The sequence below is a fragment of the Toxotes jaculatrix genome, chromosome 5, assembly GCF_017976425.1.
Source record: "Toxotes jaculatrix isolate fToxJac2 chromosome 5, fToxJac2.pri, whole genome shotgun sequence".
Lineage (NCBI taxonomy): Eukaryota > Metazoa > Chordata > Actinopteri > Toxotidae > Toxotes > Toxotes jaculatrix.
The window spans coordinates 14,462,358-14,484,881 of NC_054398.1; the positions used below are offsets into that span (position 1 = coordinate 14,462,358).

A 22,524-nucleotide genomic window follows, 5' to 3' on the forward strand; every position below is an offset into this window, starting at 1 on the left:
CATCTCAGTGTGACAGAGTGTAGATGAAGACTTAATCATGGGCCCAGGGTGTGAGCCAGATAATATCTTGTCGCCCTTGTCGTGTCTTCCTGCCGCTATTGATTGAGTGTGGGTATTAAGACAGCCCTGGTCTGGTCGCAGTATGTCCCACAGCACAGAAAAGATGGAAGATGGGCTTCTGGTTCTTCTTTCAGCACAGGGAGGGTTTGAAATGCGCAGTACTATGCAGTCATTGTTGGTACCAAGAAACTCGAGCTGTATTTTCTGATTATAATGAGGTGATTGCAGTGTCGTGTTCACAACCAGGTGAGCATGAGTCAATATCCAGAACAACTCACTTCCTAACTTCATTGGCTTTTGTCCAGGATTTGACAGGATCAACAAACTGTCACTTCAGAACGTCACATCCATGCATTGCCGGAAGATTGTGGACTATAAGACATAGAATGAATGTGATTTTACAACGACTGCAGAAGTCATCCCCACTTTTATATTCTCTAGTGTCCTTTTTAGTGTAAAAACTAGATAGCTGGCACTACTTTCCAGAGCGATTTACAGCCGCTCTGCTTCTTTTCTGTAACTCTGGCTCTCTTCTTTTCTTCTGTTGAGGGCAGTCGGAGGAGGAGGAAATGGATTTGGTGAGTTTTGACAAATGCCTGGGCAAATGGCTGAAATGTGAACATGCTTCCGGTGATCACACATGCTAGACTAAAGGCAGTGCTCAAACCGGAGATTGGCTCTCAGAACTGCCAGCAATGATAAATTTAAAAAAAACGTTTTGTCACTGCATGTTTTGGGTTTGGCCTGTGAAAATTGCCCAAGCCTGTTAAATTGGCTCCTCCATTCCCAACACGTCAGTGTTAGTCATATACCACAAGCAGTGTGCGTGTGTGTGTGTGTGTGTGAAAGGAAAAAAGAGGGAGAAAGAGAGGAAAAGAGAGGGAGAGAGTGAAACATCTAAACACAAATCAATGATTAATTTTTAAAAACTATAATATTGAAGTCACAATCTGAAAAGTTTGAGAATTTAAATAGTGTTGAGTAAAATATAAATCATTTATATTTTTTTCCGAGGAAGAGAAGGTGACATCATCTTAAATGATATCATCCTGTGAGATACTTGGGTTTGGTGAAGTCATCTGGCTGGAGAGTGTTGGAACAATGCAAGGAAGCCATCAACTAGATTGTGATGCAATGCTGCTTCAAAGTAACTGCTGGCAGCTGCACATATGCTTGTTACATTATATTCTGAGGATTTGTTATGGTATTGTTCTCCGTATTTGATTAGTGTGGTTTGAGTGTGTGCATTTGTAGCTCACCGCGTATTCTGCTGCATGACCACACCGAGCTCTGTAGGTGTGTTTTTGTGGACTGCATGCCAGTCACTGAACTAAAAACCACTGGAGCGCTACTGTACCTCACTCTGGGAATTGAAATGTGTCATTTATATTGCCCTTTTGCACCCTCTCAGACTTGTTTATTTGATTGTAAAACTGATATCTAGACTCATTTTGATTTGTTTCACTCCTGCACTCACTGTGAAGAATATTTTTCAAGACTAACAAAGTAAAACGCATTAAGCAGATTCTAATAAATCTGATAAATAATTTGTTGTGCCTATGTCTGCATGCCAGTTCTTGTGACTTCTGTACTGACTACATCTGTCACGGGTCCACTTTAAATTGATAGAATAAATTAATTATTTATTGTGATCACTGATGTCCACCTAGCTATTGGTGGAGCCCATGGTGACCAGTTTTGATGCATGGTAAATTCACAATTATATTAGCATTGTTTTGTTTACATTCAGTTCACATATGTACACGTTTTTATTGTGCTGTGTTTCAATAAATATCAGAAAATCCCTGTCAGAAACCACAACATCACTTATTGATATTATTGATATTGATATTTTGTCCTGTGTTTTATTCTTGTCTTGATAGAACACAGTCAATATGGAATCAGAAAGATTAGAATATTGACTGCCATAAAGCTACACCACCACCTTGTGGCAGCTTTTATTATTACACTCACATTCCTAATTACCACAACATGTAAAGTAAAACATAAAAAATGTGTAGGCTCGAATTTAAATATCTTAAATAATAAGAAAATATGTGCATTGTGCAAGTATTAGAGCATGATGTTTTCAGGGTGTTTTATTGTGCCTTGTTTATTTACATTGTTTATTTTTGTTTAGCAGAACACCCAGAGGATAAGCATCTCCCAGTCCACCCAGCCTCTGGCCACTCCAGTAGTGTCTGTTACCACCCCCAGCTTACCCCCACAGGGCCTGGTCTACTCAGGCATGCCCACCTCCTACAACCCCACCGGTGAGTCTGGCCTCACTCTCCCCTCAGACTGAAAACAACCGCCTTTGCTGTGACTGTTTGTACTACACGCCGTTGGTTCCTGCTCTTTTCTCAGTACCACACAGTGCTGTATATGAAATGTGAGTGAGTTCTCACTGTGTGTGGCTTTGTTTTTACAGAGTACTCCCTGAGCAGTGCAGAGATCTCTTCCCTACAGAGCTTCAGCTCTCCTGGGCTCTCACTGGGATCCATGTCGGCATGGCAACAGCATCAACTGGGCCAGGCAGCGCTTAATTCTTTGGTGTGAGTAACACACTTCCAAACAAAAGCACACTCTCCAGACGCCCTCACATAAAAGCAACACCCACTGTGCTCCGTGATATTATGCTGAATCACACATCTACATATTCCTGGCTTTTCGCATTGTTGCACCTCACATTTGTTGTTTCATTTTTGAGCTGAACACAAAATGCCCTGCTCACCTTCTCTGCAGTGGTGGAGGTCACCTACCTCAGGGTTCTAACCTATCCATCAGCACCAGCCAGAGCATAAACATCAAGTCTGAGCCCATTTCACCGCCACGGGAGCGCGTCACCCCGTCCGGCTTCCCCCCTCAGCAGCCGCAGCAAGGGTCCAGCCGACAGGAAGTTCTGGGACGCTCACCTGCCGACAGCCTCAGCTCCTCCTGTAGCTCATATGACGGCAGTGATCGCGAAGACCACCGGCCAGACTTCCACTCCCCGTTGGGGCTGGGCAGACCCCCTGCTGGCACCGAGGACAGGGAGAGCCCCTCAGTCAAGCGCTTGCGCATGGACACATGGGTGACATAAAGAGTCCTGATCAAGCCTCCTGTCACCAGCCAGTCAGAGAGAGGGAGGGGTTAGACATGGAGATATAAGAAAGAGCAAGGGTCCTTAGTGCTATCGTTATGATACTATTATTCAACTCCATTTCAATTTGTAAGACTGAGATGTAATGTAATGAGATGTCAGGACATATCTAAAGTCAATTCTCAAACCGAGACAGTAAGATTTTTTAAAAAATCTCAGTTAGCTGGACTGAATTATATGCATAAGCAGGTGGTATCAGGTACTTGGTGCAATTCAGAAGACTTTTGCAGAAGAAAGAAAATTGTTAAACAATAGGCGGTAGATTATTGTAGTCACTGGTCTAGTCAGACACTTACATGTAGTTGCTGTTTTGCTATTGTGCTCGCATGTTGCAAACAATCAGAGAAAGTTGTGTTGCTTTCAGGCTGAGGACCCTTACATATGATGTTCACTGCAAGAACTATCTTTTAAAATCATGCTGTAACCACACAAGACCTTTATCTCAAGTGGCCTCTTCTAATTTACTCAAGTCAATCAGGAGATACAGACAGCATGGAGTTAATTCATACAAAACAGGAAACAAGAAACACAAATACAAGAAACAAATGTTGAGACTACTTTAGTGACTAAATGAAACGATACTGTTGGGGAGGTAAAAATAAAATAGCAACAGAATTTATTGCAATAATGACATGACATACTATTCATTTTATAATTTAAAAGAGTAGGATATATAAATGTGCAATTAAGATAATGCGAATCTGTCCAGTTGAACTGGTGAGAGAATCAACATGTTCACATTTGTGTAACAGTTCATCAGTAATATAAGCCAAAGCTGTTCTTTTGTGTTGTTTTGTACAGTTGCTACGGTTTCCTAACAGCTCACTCAAACGCACCATTTCTTCGCCATAGTTTTATTTTTTATTGTGCTTTATTACAAACAGTGTAAAGTCATGTAAACCAGATCAAGAATCAATATCTAAAGCCATGAACATTTGCTGTTCTGTTTGTATAATTGAAAATTTGAGCCAAACATTTTCTTTTGTTGTGTAAATAGCGACTTTAATATATATATATCACCAGGGTGTGAGTACATACTGAATGTACTGTATGATCACCGTTTTCAAGAAAAGTATATTTTTGTGGATTACAGCCAAGTTTACAAGAGTAGACCCTTAAAAACTAGATCATTCGCTGGTCAATATTTGCTGTTGTGTTAATTTTACTGTAATCTCTTCTAAATTGAATTATCAGCATAATCTCCAGTGTGTTTCAGTTCCAGCTTTTGGTTGGTTTATTTCTTTTCCTCTCTATTGGTGGTGACTGTTTGTCCTGAAGACATTGTGATAACAATGCTGTGTGGCTGAAGTTCCACTATTTTCATATTTTTGAAGGATGATCACAAGGCTAGGGGAAATAGGGTTTCTTCCCTCCTATTGTGTTAACTTGTGTTAGTTGTATACCAGCAGCTGCGGAATACACTGCCAACATTCAAACCCAAGGTCCCAACCCCCGCATTGAAGAATAATCTATTGTTATTGCATGTAGCTCAACTGAAAGACATGCCATCTCTCAGGCCATTTCCACTGTCCTGTTACTGGTTCATGGAATTTAAGCAGAATACATAAACGTGGTAGAAGTGGCTGCTGACCTTCACACAAAACTGATCATGCCTGTGCCCACATGTGGTTGTAAATATCTCAGTCTACTTGAACTGTCAGTCATAATTATGTACAAAAATACTCATGTGTTTCCTTAATTGGCTTCAGAAATTGTATCTTATATCAATGCCCTATAACTAGTAAGAGAACTGTAGGCCTAGGAACCTTAGGAGCCAGAAAAGTGAAAATCTGAAGGCGCTGAAGTCATGTACGTGAAAGCTGTTGCAACACAAGGCTGATGCCTCAGCGATCGCGTGTTGCAGGGTGGAAAAAGGGGCTGTGACTTGTTTTCTTCTCCATCATCACAGAAGCAAATAATTCAGCAGCTAATTCATAATAACAACAACAATGCAATGTCATTGACTTCAATCTCACTGCTGGATTGCACACATTTGTATGAGAAGTTTGCTGTTTGAGAGAGGCATCGCTCTGCATTCACCATGGCATATCTTGTGTGTGTTTCTGAGGTTTCTGTTCTCTCCGCTCTCTCCGCCCCATCATCAACTCCATTGTAGTTCTCAGTCTAAGCCCATAATGATCTATGCAGTTTTATCCTCAATTCACATGACATATACAGAATATGATGTCATTACAGGTCATATGTGGTCCACAGCGCATTAGGAAGGAGAGCATCAGATAGACTGTTAGCCTCTTATCCTGAAGTGCCACAGCTGGAGGTTTGTGGACTTCAAGATGCATATAATACCTTTTATTAAATGATTGATTTGGATCCCCCGGGGCAATCTCTTCATGTTCATATACATTAGTAGATGTTACATGATGTATAGTAATTCACGATGTAATCCAGTGTAAGACAGCAGGTGAAAATAGCAATAATAAATGGCTACAACAAAAATTGTCTGCCTGTCTCGGCAGCATCACCTCGTAGTTGAGCACATACTTTAGCACTTGATAACATATCAGGGAATTTTGTAGTTTCTCTATCTATATGCACAGTTAGGAAATGCCTTATCCCAAAGAAAAATTACACCACTTTTTTTTCTCTCAGTTGAAAAAAAAAAAAAAAAATACAGATATCGCTCAAACTTGACCAGACCTGCCTCTTCTCAGAAAAGACTCACACAAGAAAATGCATGGTGAATGCATTGTGATACACTTCGCTCTTTTGGTCTATGTCCAAATTGTGCACAACTGATGAATGTGAAAGGAAAGAGTAATCAATGAACCTTTGTAGAGGACTTTCTTCACTTTGCTGTGCAAGAGTACACTGCTTTGCTTCATGGCTTTTATAAACAGAACTACGTGTTTGGTAAGTGTTTGTAGTTGATAGTTCACTTAACTAAAGAAGCTGTTTTCGGTTTGGATGCTCAGACCGTTTGGCGGCACAAGCTGGACTTTGTTGCCAATAATGAAATTATTTGTTTCAAAATCGAAAGAGATTTTAAGTTAATCTACATTTTATTTCCCTTGAATGTGTTATTTTATTTTCATCATACAATAAATATTCAAGTGAACTTTTTATTAAACAATTAAGATACTATGCTAGATATTGTTGTACAAAATTTGTATTCTTCACAAAAGTACAAATATTGGCTTTTAATGTGTAATTTAGGTTATCTCTCTTATTCTGTATAAAATGAAGTAAACAACTCTTACATAGAATTTGTTCTCATGTGAAGTCCCAAACAGTAGAAACTGTCAACTTTATTAAACACCTCAGTGTATGCTCAGTCTGAACTCAATGTCTATTCATCCTTGAATTTCACTTTGAAAATGCATTTTATTGGGTGCATACATCAGTTAACACACTGGGGCCACCACCATTGTGTATCATGCAGTGATACAAGTTGATCAGACAGCACAAAGCTGTTAGAATTACATACTCTTTCTTTTAAATCCTCAGCTTGTGGCGGAAGAAACACTCAGATCCTTTGATTAAATAAAAGTAATAATAACGCAATGTAAAAATGCCCTCTTAAAAGTCTTACAGTAAAAACTTTACTTAACTACAGGTTCAGAAGTATAATCAACAAATTGTATCTATTTATAACTTTAAAGTTTTAGCCTTCAGTTGACTTGAAATGTGTTAAATCAGAGTTTGAAGTTTTATCTATATAATATGAATGTTTAAACAGATAAAACACAAATAGCATATAGTTGAAAAATACCAAAAACAAGCAAACAAAGCATTTAACAGGGGACAGTGATATCTCTCTTAACATCCAGCAGAGGAGTTGAGTGTATTTCCAGAGCACCACCAGCAGGAGGCACTGTAACACAATACATTTTTAGATAGGGCGCTGGTCTGTTGATTACATCCTGTTTGCCCAGGTGAAAGGTTAAGTTAGTAAACCACCGAAGGTAACAGGTTAACTTCAATTAATAATTGTCTGGAAAACAAAAACAAAAAGCAACAACAGCAGGTAGCTAACCGCTGGTTGGACCTGTTAGTCGGTCCTCCTAAAGATGTGAAGATACACGTAGGCCTAGATGTACAGATATATATAGATGGGGGCTCAAGAATTTGTGTTTTTAATATATCTTGCCTTAGGTAAGTTCCATCAATTCAGAAACAAATATTTCATAGAGTTGAAGTGTTTCGAAACATTAACACAAAGTAACTTAAAATGTGGCTTGACTTCAAAGGTGAGAAACATCTTCAAGCGTGTTGCAGTCGGAAGGTAAGGTCAGCGTTACCTGTACTTAACGTTGTGTTTCCGTTTGAGAAGACTTTAGTCTTTTGTTCTGCTGCATTTTAAAGATAAATAGTAATTATACTTTTAACTCAATTTATCTGTAATTAGCCGTTTCTATAGTCTATAGAGCGAAATTACGTCCAAAACTTTAAATAAGTTTATATAAAATATCATGCACTGGTACAGTTAGCAAGAGGAAACTCCCCAACAGCAATGATGAAAAGTTAACGTTATAAAAAAGTAGTGAAAGCTCATTTACGTCCTGTACAGAGGTACATTTTACTACGTATTTTTATTTTCCTAAGTTGAGTTTTGAACTGTGGACTAAAGTTGCATTCTCTCCTTTGTGGTGTCCTCTCCATTGTCTACAGTTTATGTATACATGAAAACTTTAACTACATCCTACGCCACCACTTGAATAGCAAAACATAAAACACTGCGAGACAAACAGGGGTTTTAGGTCAGCTGTGTCAATCTTTCATCCTGTATTCACTTTGAAGGCTTGCATGTGCATCACTCTGTATTTGTCCCCAAGTGCATGTTCTTGGCTTCCCATCCATAAGACCAGCTGTGCTGCAGGCTGGAACAGGTCCAGTATGCATGTGTAGAGTAACCAAGCAGGGTTTTGGGCTGTTTGAGTTGTGTGAGAAGGAGGGCGACAGGCCACCTGCCATAGGGGCTTGCCCTGTTCGGATCCCCAGCCCTGCCTTTCAACTGGGAGCCAAGTTGGGGTTCTTTCATGTGGGCCTGATCTCCTTAAGACATAGGCAAATATTGAACAAGACTCGGTCCAAACTCAAACACATCTGTTGTCGTATACAGTAGTCTCCACAGTTAGGCGCAGACAAGGAGAGAGTGAACACCAGTGGGTCTGTTGCATTAGCTTCTATGTGTGGACAGACAGCTATAGTTTATACTTTGCAAACACAAATGCTCACTTTTGACGGGCTTAGGCTAAACCTTGTTCTACTGTAAACAAATATGTGGCTGTGTGAAGGAAATGGAGTTTGCTATGACAAGGCAGCCGCTGAGTGCCAGATTCGTGCTGAAGATCAGGGATGAGATAAGATGAACAGATAGCCAACATTTCATATGCCACAGTCATGTTGCAGAATCCATCAGCAGTATTTTGGGGCTGTTTTGGACAGATAATAAGGACAGTTGTATTGTAGAATTAGGCTAGATTATGGCATTAAGTATATTTTCAAATACTTGGACCTATAAGAGAACCCACATTAGAGGAAGTGTAATGCATGCTAGTCTTAAAACAGACAAATAGCCTAACAAATGCAAATAAACACTCAAATATTCAAATCAACAATAAACAGACTGACAAAACAGGCTGTTCGTCGTTCTACTGTAAGCAACTCTTTCATCATAGTTTCAGTGTTTCAGTGTCTATTTAATCTTTTGTCACATGGTCTTAATTTTCAGAATATTTGTCCCCTGATTTTTTTTTTTTCTGATCCCACTAACTTGAAGTCACACTGTATAAAACTCCATTGACCATGGAAGACCTGGGCAGGACTCAGCACCTAGGCTTTAACTGTGGCATTTTCATAGTCGTTGAAACTCACCTTGTGAGACTGGTATGGCTGGTTTCACCCAGTCTGGCCTCTCTACCAATCATTTGTCTCCATAGTTGCCTTCAAACAGGAATGCAGTCACTATATTTTGAGCTGCCTAGGACTCTTCCTCTTTTTCATCATAGTTAGGATAGTTGAGCTACCTGCTGGAAAATTTACTGCTGCTCTCAGAGGAAACTGGATCAGTGTGCGGCTTTGTCTGGCTCTTGGGCAGAAGTCGACTGAACAGGTACAGTATGTTGTTTCCTTTCACTAATTTTGACTGAGATGATCCAGGAAGAAAATGTCATGTTCAATAATTTAGGTGAAATAATTTACTCAGAAATATTTGTAAGATCAGACATCAGACCTTACGCTAAGGCTGAGATTTTAGTATGATAATGTAGCTTACCACTGCTTTTGGTTTTTTAAGGTACTGATTTAGTTATTGGAAGGCATTATTTTTGTGTTTATTGGATCAAGACAGAAAATTGGAAGCAGTAGGCACTCTCGGGTGTGATACTAATTCAAGTGATAAACCAACAATAGAGATGTCTTTGCTATTTTCTGTGTATGTTGACAAATTCTCTAAAGAGCTTCCAATGTGTTAACTTCATATTAACCTATAATACATCTCACACCTCTGTACAGTAATAGGGATAATAAGGGTACATTAATTTGGCCTTCATGAAATATCATTTCAGCCATAGTGTCATACAAGAAATCTAATTGATATCACTTTTTTTTTTAGGTATTACTGAAAGGTATTACTTAAGATGGATCCCAAGAAAAAGAACTTCTTGGACAACTTGCGAATTAAAACTAAGTTGCCCAACCTGAAGAAACCAGGTAAGAAGGCACTTGCCAAGCAGGGGAGGCAACTGGCCCATCGCCGCAGTATTTCTGTACCAGACCTAAGGTTGCCAGGTGACGCATTTTCTCCAGAGGGCATCTGCATGTCCACTGACTCTGATTCCATCTCCATTGGCATCTCTCCCCGTCTCAGTGATACTGATTCCCTTGCAAGTGTCTCAGTCATTGATGGACCAACAGACAAACTGAATGATTCATTCCAAGAACCTACACTCAGGGTTCCTACAGATCACACAGCTGCAGCTTTGAATAGAATAAGTTCTCCAGTACCGACATCAACACTTTATGAGGACCCTGATAATTTGATAAGTTCAGGCTCTGGGAGCAAGGTGAACGTGGGTCGTGATGCCTTGTATGCACAAGTGGATAAAAGAGGCATTGTACCCCAATTTACTTTTGACCCTATTCCTTCACCAAGATCTGTTTTTACCAATGCAACACCAAGACCAGTGAGTCTCTCTGGTGAAGACACCCCAGCAGAGAGAGTGCTTTCAGGTACTCTTGCTGCAGCATTGGCCAGAGCAAACTCATTTGGAGACCAAATGAACCCATACATAGAAAAGGAGACCACATCATCTGAACAGAGAAAGCCATCATTCGAAAAAGGGTCTCCACCAACAATCAGAGAAACTGAACTTCCAAGTACAAAGCCTCTGACATTAGATACTCTGGGTGCTCCTTTGGAGGGTGCTGATGGGATTTCACCAGACTCTGCCTGTGGCACCCCCAGTGAGGAGCGGGTCTACATGCCCTCGACAACAGACTCAGAGGAACAGGACCGGGATCCATGCTCTCCCTTTTTGAAAGAGTTCTGCATGGAAGAGGCCCTGCTAGAAGAAGCCCAGAATGAGGAGGCCCTGGATGAAATAGTAGAGGTCAGTTTTATTCTGTGTATTTAATAACAACTACAGTCAGAGAATCCTATTATTTATTTCATGTCTGTACAGACTGTAGATTAATGCAATTTGAAATTTGTGTTCAGATGTTGTTTAATGATTTCCTTTTATAGAGAGAAATCTTGCTGATAGAAATCCAAACCAATCCAGTCCTGTGCACATACACTAGAGACCTTGTTGTTCTACAAACTTAGATGAGACTATGCATTAGATCAAAGTATGGAGGTATTATAAATAAGAGCACATAACTTGTTACAAATATAATATGAAGCAAATCCACAAAGTACTGCGAGTAACATATTTAAACATAGGTCACCATCCACTTGAATATTTATATGCTTTTGTTTCACTTTCAAATAGTGTTGTTTTGTTTTTCACGTACTGCAGCTGTTGTGCTAAGATTGTGATGTGCATGAAAATGACATTCCTTTGTTAAGCCTAAGCTTACACTTTATAACCGTAACTATTCAGTCTACTGGTGCAACATATCAAGAGCATTCTCACAAGGTTGGTGTTAAATTTAAAGTGACCACCTGGGGTTTGACTTTATGTAGCTCTTGGGTATAGTTGAAACTAATGTTATTGTGTCATCTTTTGTCTCATGGAAACCAGTTGAAAACCAGTGTTACTAGTTAGAGACACAATGTGGCATGTAGGACTCTGCTAGAAGGCCACAGAGAAGTTGATAACATCTTACTTTGCCTTACACTTGACACTTTTTACTGCTGTCAACAGTGTTTACATACCATAGACACACTGTTTGTCCCTAAAAGACATTATCTATAGTCTTGAGGAACATTTTAAACTAAAGCCATAAATATCAAGTGAACCATAGAGCAGTGCACATACCTATCTCTCAGCATCTCAGCTTGATTGTACGATACTTAATGTTTGCAATCTGATCTTTCATAAAATGTCATTACATCCTTTTTGTATATAGATGGCCGATGAACAGGGTGACGTCTTTGATGAAAATGTGCGAGATCCCTCAGACAACCCTGTGAGTTCTCACTGGACTGCTGAGCCCACTTAAGTTAGCCAATCATCTGACATGAGAAAGCATATTAATGTGAATGGTTCTCTACAGCAGGCTGTGACAGCAGGGCCTGATGCCCAAGTACCTCAGCCGTTCCAGAGATACCTCCTGAGCATCAACTTAAAGCAGGGAAGGAACCTAGTCATCAGGGACAAGCGCTCCGGTAGGTCAACAATGTGCAGGTGATGTTTAATTGTGGACTTTTTAAGAATGTGAGACTAAGTAGCCATCTCACTTGGATCTTAACAGGATAATTACTTACCTCTCCATAACTACTGTCAAACTGTTCTCTTAACTTCGGAAATTTTTTGGGTGGATCAGCACTTTTCTGGTATCAGGTGATGCCGGATAAGGTCAGATTTCTTGTACATTATAAAGATATGCAGTTGTTTGTGTGCTGGCCTTTTTAACAACAGCCAAAGGGTGAACCCTTGGTGAAACACTGCCTGTGCACTCTGTAGTGCATATACATCTTGTTAATCTTGATGTGTTTATGAACCAATCAAACAAGATTCAAATGGGAAGGGTGTTATTGCGTATTGAAGCAAGATGGGCTGTGTTCAGATAATGCATGTGTTGACTTGAGAATGACGTCAAGTGGTGTAAGTGTAAGTACAAAGAATAAAACAGCAGAGAAGTATGCTGTCCGACCAGTATGACAAAAGACAGACTGGGATAAGGCAATCAGTACTCATCAAGGACATTATGACACGATCTTCCCATGAAACCAATGGTACACATGGTAAATTTTGTTGACAATCACATGTCCATAATTCTTAATCTCATATCTTGAGGGCTTTCTTCAAACAAAACCTGTGGCTCATAGATTTTAGTTGTTGCTATCGCTCATGCTAGATGTTGTCATGGACCTAAATATTACAGACCACAACAGTTTCTCTTAAATTACTTTGTCAATGTATTTAGGTTTGTTGAAAATAAGTTTTTGATTTTCTATGGGAGAGTTGGTGTTAAGATATTTTAATAATCTAATGAATTTGGATCCATACCTTGCAATTATTTATTGACACATCAAGGTCTAAAATCAAGCATAAACTTTGAAAGATGGCTTAGATTTAAACTGAGATTTTGTTCACCAGAGACAATCATATTGACCCGTGAGAAAAAGGTAGACAGTGTGAAATACAAATTTCCATTCCTCATGACCCTTCCCTGAGGCCCCGTGGAATTTACTTTGGGAAAGCAGCACCCTCAAGTGGGCATAAATGGAACTACAACATATGAGTAAATTCATTTGTGGTCTCACTAAGTATGATTATTTACTGGCTACATTTTGGCAGGTTTTTTGTAGTTAGGATTACCTAAAGTAAAAATTGTAGTTAAAACTAGTCATTTCAGATTGCAAGATACATTTTTATCATAGGAATGTGTGAAATGACAGGATTTCAAAGACATTAATCATCTATTTGAAAATGTAAACCCTTAGGCTATATTGTGGTTTTAAGCAGTATTACACTTGTAGCTTATGTAGCTTTGGGATATCAGTTTACAGTGTAATGGTGAAAGGACCTTTTTCTTACAATGATGCTTAACTGCTTTTTTTTCCTGCATGGTGGCATGAGACCCTCCAAACCCAGTGCCCTACTCCCTGCTAGTTGAGACCTTACTTTCCCTGACAAGATGGCACCATGATGATGCAATCCCCACACGCCCCCTGTCTCTCCACTGTTTGCCCAACAATCAACACCGTGCCAAAGACTCACCAATGGCATACATTGTCATTACATATTCTGAAAGGACCCACGCCACCGGCCCCCTCTCCTTGGTTTTTGTTCTCCCCTTTTTTCCCATTAATTTCCATCGTCACCGTTCTCAGTCATGCCAGAGCTTTTCTCCTTGCTAGCTGCCACATTCTCCTCCTGTCAAGTTGCCTGGAGGTTTCCCTGTCACAGGCTGGCAGGGTGGAGCTGCTGTGGGTCCTGCCTGCCTTTGCGAGATGTTCATTTGGAGTGGGGAGCTGACAGGCCTGACAGCCCATCCCCACAGGGCCTTTGTCATGTGATTCAAGCCTCCCTGCAGGCTCTCTCAAGCACCCCTTTATTCCCCTACACAAATGAAGGCATGGGACTGGCTTTCATTTTTTGGCCAATCTGCATGCAATTGCAGAAACAAAGAAGTCCCGTACCCCCACCCCACTCGCAGACAGACTTTCTTAACAGGCTTGGGAGATTAACACTGGTTGCTTCTAGATTTTGGTTTCTGGTTGCCTCATGCTGGCGAGTGTTTCTACTCTTTCACAATTAAACAGCTACATCCCTCTGTTTTTGCCATGTGTGGGGTGCACCTCCTCCTCTCATATTTCAGTCTCTCACACAACCAGCATGGGGGAAGGGTGTGTATGTGTGCGTGTTTACGTGTGTACACTGTGTTTTCATACACAGTGTACATTTTTAAAGTGACAATATGTTCCACACGAAGTAAACATACTTTGCATTAAATAATTCTCTGTTACCTTGGTTTTAACACTTTGATTATATGTTAACTTAACACTGCAGGCCACACTGTGTTGCTGATTTGCTCTTTCTTTATATTCAATTTTAGGCACTAGTGATCCTTATGTGAAGTTCAAACTTGAAGGAAAACAGTTCTATAAAAGCAAAGTGATTTATAAAAACCTGAACCCACGGTGGAATGAGTCCTTCTCCCATCCTCTGCGAGATCGAGAGCATATTGTGGAAGTTCGAGTAAGCATTGTTTGTTTGAGCAGGAGTGCATTATATTATGATATGGGAACTTACAATATCTGTTTGTAATCTTAATGATGTCTGTAATGTCTTTGCAGGTCTATGATAAAAATCGAACCACCGACGATTTCATGGGTTCCAGCACTATTCCCCTGAAAAATCTTGAATTGTACAAGTGAGGAATATGTATCTATATCGATATATTTTATATTTTAGGGAATAGTTTATTTATTTATTTAAACATATCCATAAGTATTCATCAGGTTTAATCTTCCTTTCTGTCTTTTAACAGAACCTATGAAATGGAGTTGCGTCTTGATGATCCAAAAAGTAAAGAAGATGACATGGGAGTTATTATTGTGGATGTCTGCTTAATGTTTAGAGATGCCACCATCAAAAGAAGCCCTGTAAGAGTATTTCTTGATGCAGTTATTTGCATGTAGTCTCTGAATTTTTTGCACTTATTCTTGTAATTCTTTTCTTTTTGTAGAGATGGCCAGTGAAGAAGAATAAGGTATGTGATATCATTACATTTATTTTTTACATCTACATTTCACTGGGTACAATTTTGAAATTGTATCCAGAATGCCATTAGTATTCCTGCATTCAACTTTATCATTTACACGGTACATCTTTCAGTTACCCTGATTTAAAGCACTAGGGGGCAGTAGCTCACTGTACTATGGTGCAACAAAGAATGAGGTGTATGCTTAGGACTCAAGCTTTTGTGAGTAACCTTGGTTTCAGCATAGCCTATTTCTTTTGTGGTTTTATAGTGAACCTTTTTGTAATGCATATTATTTTCAGTTCTATCATTTGCTATGAAAAGTATGGTACAATATTAGATTTTGATCAAAACCAAAATAATAATATTGACTGAATATGTTGTCATGAAAAAGCCCTTAGATGAGTATTATAGAGCATGATTTGGTTTTGTAGTAAACAAAGTTCCATCTCTTCTCAAGTGGTTTTCAATATATTGCAGCTGTAATTAGATTCAGAGTGAAATAGGAGGGTGGCTGTTTGGGACTCACACTGCAGCGAGTGGGTTTATATTCACACCTATGTAGTCACTACATCTGCCACTGTTCAGTCTCTTGGTGGTCCAGTAGACAATCTCAATTTGAAATTAGATGACAAAGGAATGAAGCCATTTTCATACACATTGTAGGTTATCCACTACAGATGGTTAAAGATACTCAAAGGGAGACAGAAATGTGTGATGGGACATTACACAATGTTCTGCTGCCTAAATCACAGTGCTAATTTAACAATGTAACAATGCCATTTTTTTTCCCATTTCATTTTTGACAAACGTACAATATCTTATTGCATTTAACACCTATCCTGGAAGTGCTGAATACCCAGCTCTTACGGCTCTACTCCCCCTCTTTCAAAACATCGTTTTCTCCCTCTGTGTTACCACCACAGAGACAGGGAATGGCAAGTGCCTAAGTAAAACTCTGCTGTGTGATAGTGTTTCAAACAGGAGGGGGGCGTATGGTAGAAGCGGGAGGGGGGCTCTGCTGTTCGAGGCATGTTGCCAGTGTGGGATGCCTAAGATCGGCAAGGCTGATAATTCCCAGGCATAACGGGCAATAACCCAGATGTTAGGATGTAATATCACAGCTGTGGATGGACAGTGCTGAGGTACTAGCCAAATGGTCCTGGGTCTGAGCTCATCATGCTTGTCCCCATGCTGTCCCACCATATGGAAGCAATCGCACAGCCCTTTTAGGACCAGGAATAGATTCTCTTTAGGGGCCACTTACAGTTAAGTGGAATTGTTTTATTGGCCGCTGAGATAGAAATGTGTCCAAGATAAACACTTGGGATGACTTGGCTGAGGCCTGTTTTATATCGCTCCTCCACTCCCTCTGTTCCTCTTCTTTTGAAGGGGCTGATATTTATAGGGCTGTGCCTGTGGTATTCCATGTTAATTCAGGTCCCTGAGATGTGCTTTGATCCCCTTCGGATTGGGTGGCAATGTGGGTTGTGACCCCGTAGTGAAGAGGAGGGGCCGGAGTGGCAGGGGAGTTGTAGTGGGGCTGTTTGAAGCAGCGTCGCTGGGGCAGCTGAAGGAGCTGGGCAATCAAAGAGGCTAGAGCAGATTACGGTCCTGCTCTTTAATTACAGTCAGCCCTACACAACCTCTCTGCTGTTTGTTTTTACAGCCCTGGCCTATCACCGCATGGCCTCACGGGAACTCTTACATGGAAACATATCAAGGCTTCTCTTTCTCACTCCCTCTGTGACACACGGCAGGAGAAGTGGATTATTTGCTGTCCTTGTCCTTGATTTCCTTGAGTTCTCAAATACACAACATCTTTGTAGTTTCATAGCTTCATGTTAGTAGAGAGATTTGTTATTTTTTTTGGTTAAATTAAAATTGGTTGAATTTGCCAACATGCAGTAAACTCTGATGCTGGCCATACATACTGCATGTATGCATAATTTGCTGATGAGAGAGCTGTGGGGTTTGCATCATTACTCACTGCTGCCTGCTGTCTCTGGTGCAGTATGCCAAGTGTCCTGCCTCCCCACACTCAGTCTGGGAGCCAGTGATGAGTGGGACTGTCACAGCCAGGGACATCTGGCTGCTTGCTGACGTCCCTCTCTTCCTCTCTCTCCAGGAGCCTCCGTGGTGTGGCTTGCCTGTCAGTTGAGATGTGCTAATATGCTCCAACAGAGATGTGCTGTATAGTGTAAACCTTTGTCCTACTTTCATGCACTCTGTGAACATGATGAGGTGCCAGGCTGAGGCAGGAGCAGGTAAACAGAGAGGAGCGCGCACAGCTTCCACACACGGTGCTTTTGAAAAAAAAAAAAAAAACTATAACTGCAACTGTCTGTGTGTATCTTTACCCTGCAGCAGAACCAGGCCGCACCATCCCAGCGGCCAGCTGAAACTCAGAAGAATCAGCTGAAGAACCAGATGTGGACTGGGGTGCTCGGGATCACCTTGGTGGAAGGACAGGACCTGCCGCAGTATGGCCATGGGGACATTTACGTCCGCTTTCGCCTTGGTGATCAGAAGTACAAGAGCAAGGTTGGACTTGTTTTTTTAAAAGTTTTTCTCTTTCCCCACTTCTCCTACATTCCCTTTTCTCATGCTTCTCTGTCTTTTTAATGTCTCCTCTTTATACTTCAAGTGTTTCTTCCCAGCCCCTATCTCTTACTTCCTCGCTTCTTTCTCTCAGCAGGTACCTGTCAGTGACTCACCTCCACCTTGGCTCACTGGGCCATGGCAGAGGCAGCTCATTAGACTGGGCAAGGCTGCCACTCACTTCTCCCTGTGCTTCTGGTGCTGGGCTTCATTGCCTTCATTTGCATACCCAGCATGCCCTGTTCATCTACCTGTACTTGTTGGCCTCCCCCCTGATGATTCTATGGTGCACTTGTCTTGTGTTGTCGTGTCATTTCTTTGTAAACCTCTCTGCTTTCCTCTCTGCTTGTTTGTTTGTTGAACAAAGCTGATTCTAATTGGAAGCTGTCAGTGTTTACAATCCCAGAGTGGCTACTGAGGTGTACACATACAAGCACACACACAAACAGAGACACATACACACAACACACCTCTCTTTCTCCTCTCCTGCCTTGTTCTGGTTGGACTGAATGAAGACTTAATCCACCTGTCGTGCAGGAGCTGCTCAGATAATGCATTAAACCTGACATTGCGTCAAGATGTGCGAGTGTGTGTTTCTGTGTTACTGTATGTGCTGAATCTGTGTCTTTACTGCCCTCAGAACCTTTGCATTCAGGCCAATCCCCAGTGGAGAGAGCAGTTTGACTTCAATCAGTTTGAAGATAACCAGGAACCTCTGCAGGTAGAGGTGTACTCAAAGAGAGGGAGGAAGGGTGAGGAATCATGGGGGATGTAAGTATTTCCTGATGGTTAATGTTAATTTTGCTCACATTGGCTCCACCATAGAACTAGTTGGCCTTATGTGTTTCAATGGAGCAATTTTCCTTTTGTGTCTCAGGTTTGAGATTGACCTATCGAGACTTTCATTTAATGAGAGGCAGCTCTACACTCATGTGCTGGACCCAGGAAAGGGCAGGCTAGTGTTTCTGGTCACCCTGAGACCCTGCTGGGGAGTCTCCATCTCTGACACTGACGGAGCTCCCCTGGAGAAGCCTGATGAGAAAGGCTCAGTAGTGGAGAAATTTGTAAGTGTGTTTTGGGGTCAAGTTTATTTTTATGCTTTAAAAAAAAAGTTCCCAAATGTTGGCATAATATTCTACACTGTGTCATATTGATTGCTTGAAGTGCTGTTGGGCAAAATTTCAATAAAATTAAGATTATTCTGTTACATATGAGGTGTTAAGGACGCATGCATTGTGTGTATTGCACGTATTTTAAAAAAAAAAAGATGTTTGTAATCATATTATTTTTTTCAGAGCTTAAAGAACTCGCACAAATGTGTGGGGGAGGTTGGCTTCCTTCAGGTCAAGGTTATAAAGGGAAACGATCTTTCCGCAACAGACCTCAATGGTAATCTGTAAAAACAATTCACTTCTGGTATTTATTTTGGTATTTTCCTATTCTTTACAATAAATAACGACAATTATTTGTTATTTTCAGGAAAAAGCAACCCGTTATGTGTTGTTGAGCTTGGTAACAGCAAACTTCAAACTCACACAGTCTACAAGACCCTCAATCCAGAGTGGAACAAAGCCTTTACATTGTACGTATGACACCTGGAAAAAAAAAATCTGACCTACATGTACGACATTTCATGTTGTCAATTTTAATGTCAATAACATTTGTCGAACTCTTATGTTACAGCCCAATTAAGGACATTCATGATGTGGTAGAGTTGACTGTCCTTGATGAAAATGGAGACAAGACCCCAAACTTTCTGGGGAAAGTGGCCATTCCATTACTGAGTGTAAGTTTTAGTTTGTAAATGTCTTGTATATCTCTGAGATACAAAATATAAAATCATTGCAAATTATGATTATAAACATACTGTGTTTTTAAATTCTAAAAGATTCAGAATGGACAGCAGATATGTCTCTTCTTGAAGAAGGAAGACTTGGGAAACGCATCCAAAGGAACCATCACACTGGTGCTGGAAGTTATCTATAATAAAGTAAGGATTAAACCGAATGGGGTTACATTTGTTAGAACTGTGTCAACATTCTGTATCATACAGTGTGAAGTCAAAAACATAGTTAAACTGCAGTGTTATTTTTTTCTTTCTTTATCCCAGGTCAGGGCTGGTATCAGAACCTTCCAGCCGAAGGAGACGAAATTAGTGGAGGAAAACCTGAAGTTCTCCAAAAAGGTTATCTCTATTGACGTTTTTAGCAGAATTTAGCAGATGGAACAAAAAAGCTTGCCAGAGGGTTCCCCTCACATCCCAGTAATAAAGTAGCCACAACAAAGCTGCACATGGTCATAGTTTGGATCGGTCATAGTCAAGCTAATTAGTTTAATTGGCTTTAAACATCTAACTTCACAAGTAGCAAATAATGAATTGTAAAGCTGATTCAAGCTCATTGCAAAGTCATAAACATTATGTCCAGTATCAAATGATACTAACCGGTGTTTTGTTCCAATTATTTCCCATTAGGTTCTTGCCCGGAATATATATCGGGTTAGAAAAATCAGCACGGCAGTTCTGTACACGTTACAGTACATTAAAAGCTGTTTTCAATGGGAGAGCACGCAACGGAGTCTAATAGCCTTTCTGGTAAGTCATTGCCTCATGTTAATGAACTCTCTTTAAGCCTAGGGGCGAACAAGTTTTGTCCCATTTCACTGCAGCCCAGTTTTAACTCTTTCATTTTATGTGAATTAGATGTTGGGGAGAATCTTTGGTTTAGCCATTTTCTCTCTCTGCAAGTCTTGTTCCCATGAAAAACAATGGCTGCCTTCTGTTTTTATCCTATGTGTATGTGATGGATGAGCTTTATCCTTTAAATCAAACCCCACTTGGCTTTTCTTCAGTTCTGATGACATTAGAGTGTATTTGAAGGGATGTGGTTTGGGCGTTTGTACATCTGACTTCTTAGCAAAGCCTCCTAACCCGGGGGACGGTGTAAGGAGGATCACAGTCTCAGTTTCCTTGGGTGGAGGAGTGACAGTCTGCCTCCGAGATTTGAACCTTGTTTAAATGTCTCTGTTTAGCTGTTTTTAATGAGGGTATGTGATCTAAGGTCCTAAGCTTAAATAATCTTAAATCACCCTGTGAATCCCCCTCAGTACAGCACATGTAATGTCATGATTAAGAGAGTACACTTGCCATGAAAGCCCTGCCAGCGCCGTGTCAGGGTGAGGAAGCGGTCACAGACAGGGTGTGTGAAGAACTCTCCTTTCACCGCCTTTCTTCTGTCTGCGCTGTCTCAGGATGACATGCAATTCATACCTGGTGTATTCTATAAGCCCTTCTCACTGATCCTGAGGTGCAAATCCCCCCAGGCAATGGCCAGGCTCAATGTATCACAGCCTTTAGAACAGCACAGCACACAGACAGGCAGGCGGACACGCAGACAGGAAGACGGAGAACAATGCAGGCGATTGTATAAGGATAGAGTGGGAGGCAGGCTACTATCTGGGAAAGAAAGTTGGAGCGCAGAAGGAAGAAGACAGTTCGGTAAGAGCGCAGCCTATGAAGGCAGATAGCGAGAGACTTAGAGGCAGGGAAATGGGCAGGAGAGCAGGAGGATAGGCAGGCTGACAGGGGACAGGTCAGCGGGATGGGGCCATCTTCTTCCACCTATAATTAGATCCTCCGCAGGCGATGGGAGTGTGTGGTGGCACACTCTAATCTTTCATTTCCACTTCTACTCCACCTGCTGTTTAGGAGTGCTGCACACAAATAGAGATCGTAGAATGAAAGAAAAAGACTTACATACTCACAGTTTTCATCATGATTATCATTGTTACTGTAGTGTAGTGCTTCTCTGTATTATTTTTGTATGTCATCTGCTCCCTAACAGTGAAATGGTAATTCTTGTGACATTGACTATAGCTGCTTTGTCCTTTTATTTGTAACAACTGCTCTGTTTTCAGACGCTAACACCAGCATAGTGCCTGGTATTTTTAAAAGCAGACAGCAACAGAGTAGTCAGAGTTCGCCTTTGTCTGCAACGAGGTGCGCTTCAAATAGTCTAAGAGTTGAAGGTGCGTGGTGAGGATTGCCTAAACAAAGTGAAACTCTGCCACTGTGAATTCATCACCCACTCATCAGCAGACCGAGAGTTCAACGAGTGAAAAGTCCTTTTTTTTCAATGATTTATTATATTCTCAACAAGCAAGAGGCAGAGTGAAACATGCAAATCACATGTAAATATTGCATGTAATTGCCAGTGACAGAAAAAACTCTGAACTTACACTACTGTCTGACAGTCAGCGAGGGCAACAACAGGGTCTTGACTGACTGTCATTACAAGCCAAGTGCCATGCCACTATCCACACTTGTGCCCCTGCCCACTCCAAGGCCAGCCCCTGTACAGTCCCTCCTCCTCCTCCAAGTCATCATTTGCAATTAAGTTAGTGTTTGGAGCTGTCTAAAGCAGCATGCCACCATGTGCCTTAATGAAAGCAGCTCCCACTCCTATCTTTATATCTTTAGGCAGTGGTAATAAGGTAACTGATTCAGACATTGACAGATGGCCTCTGCTTGCCTCTCAGATGTGCATAATTATACCACTAGTGTCTGCTCTTTTCCACAGTGGCAGGCAGCGCAGGGCTTCTCGGGGTATGCCGGTAGGAAATGCTGCAGTGGTGGGTCTAGCTTTAATATACATTACAATACATTATTTATCAAGCAGGCAGACCAGTCCTACCCTTTTACACCATATACATCCTGTAATGCATTACCGCTGTTGTGGTTTCTACTGGGACTGCGGGATGCTCGCGTAGTGCTTTACCAGGAATACTTAGCCATTATATCAGTCAGTCCCACAGGCCAATTTTCTGACCTTCACACAGCATGTAGTCTACATTTCTATCCTGTTTATGTAGATTTGTGTATGCATTAT

General features: G+C 41.0%; 2 protein-coding genes across 16 annotated transcripts in view; both read left to right on the forward strand.

Annotated features, from left to right (window-relative positions):
- The window catches only part of mef2aa (myocyte enhancer factor 2aa), a 58,234-nt gene extending 52,400 nt beyond the window's left edge, over nucleotides 1-5,834 (forward strand). For 5 of the 14 annotated variants that reach the window (XM_041038911.1, XM_041038918.1, XM_041038908.1 and 2 more), the window contains 4 exons: nucleotides 615-638; nucleotides 2,201-2,333; nucleotides 2,492-2,615; nucleotides 2,806-5,834. In XM_041038911.1, coding sequence (XP_040894845.1) covers nucleotides 615-638; nucleotides 2,201-2,333; nucleotides 2,492-2,615; nucleotides 2,806-3,142 — 618 coding nt within the window. In that variant the 3' untranslated portion in view covers nucleotides 3,143-5,834. The remainder of the gene's footprint in view (nucleotides 1-614; nucleotides 639-2,200; nucleotides 2,334-2,491; nucleotides 2,616-2,805) is intronic. The other 9 variants (XM_041038912.1, XM_041038920.1, XM_041038910.1 and 6 more) reach the window with 3 other exon arrangements.
- A 3,294-nt stretch (nucleotides 5,835-9,128) lies between these two features.
- mctp2a (multiple C2 domains, transmembrane 2a) overlaps nucleotides 9,129-22,524 on the forward strand; it is a 31,717-nt gene continuing 18,321 nt past the window's right edge. The window contains exons 1-17 of one of the 2 annotated variants that reach the window (XM_041038111.1): nucleotides 9,129-9,275; nucleotides 9,777-10,773; nucleotides 11,735-11,794; nucleotides 11,882-11,993; nucleotides 14,390-14,532; nucleotides 14,631-14,707; nucleotides 14,825-14,939; nucleotides 15,023-15,046; nucleotides 17,405-17,581; nucleotides 18,279-18,409; nucleotides 18,516-18,702; nucleotides 18,934-19,027; nucleotides 19,118-19,220; nucleotides 19,322-19,424; nucleotides 19,527-19,628; nucleotides 19,749-19,823; nucleotides 20,112-20,231. In XM_041038111.1, the coding sequence (XP_040894045.1) occupies nucleotides 9,802-10,773; nucleotides 11,735-11,794; nucleotides 11,882-11,993; nucleotides 14,390-14,532; nucleotides 14,631-14,707; nucleotides 14,825-14,939; nucleotides 15,023-15,046; nucleotides 17,405-17,581; nucleotides 18,279-18,409; nucleotides 18,516-18,702; nucleotides 18,934-19,027; nucleotides 19,118-19,220; nucleotides 19,322-19,424; nucleotides 19,527-19,628; nucleotides 19,749-19,823; nucleotides 20,112-20,231 (2,595 nt within the window). In that variant the 5' untranslated portion in view covers nucleotides 9,129-9,275; nucleotides 9,777-9,801. The remainder of the gene's footprint in view (nucleotides 9,276-9,776; nucleotides 10,774-11,734; nucleotides 11,795-11,881; nucleotides 11,994-14,389; nucleotides 14,533-14,630; nucleotides 14,708-14,824; nucleotides 14,940-15,022; nucleotides 15,047-17,404; nucleotides 17,582-18,278; nucleotides 18,410-18,515; nucleotides 18,703-18,933; nucleotides 19,028-19,117; nucleotides 19,221-19,321; nucleotides 19,425-19,526; nucleotides 19,629-19,748; nucleotides 19,824-20,111; nucleotides 20,232-22,524) is intronic. The other variant, XM_041038113.1, reaches the window with a different exon arrangement.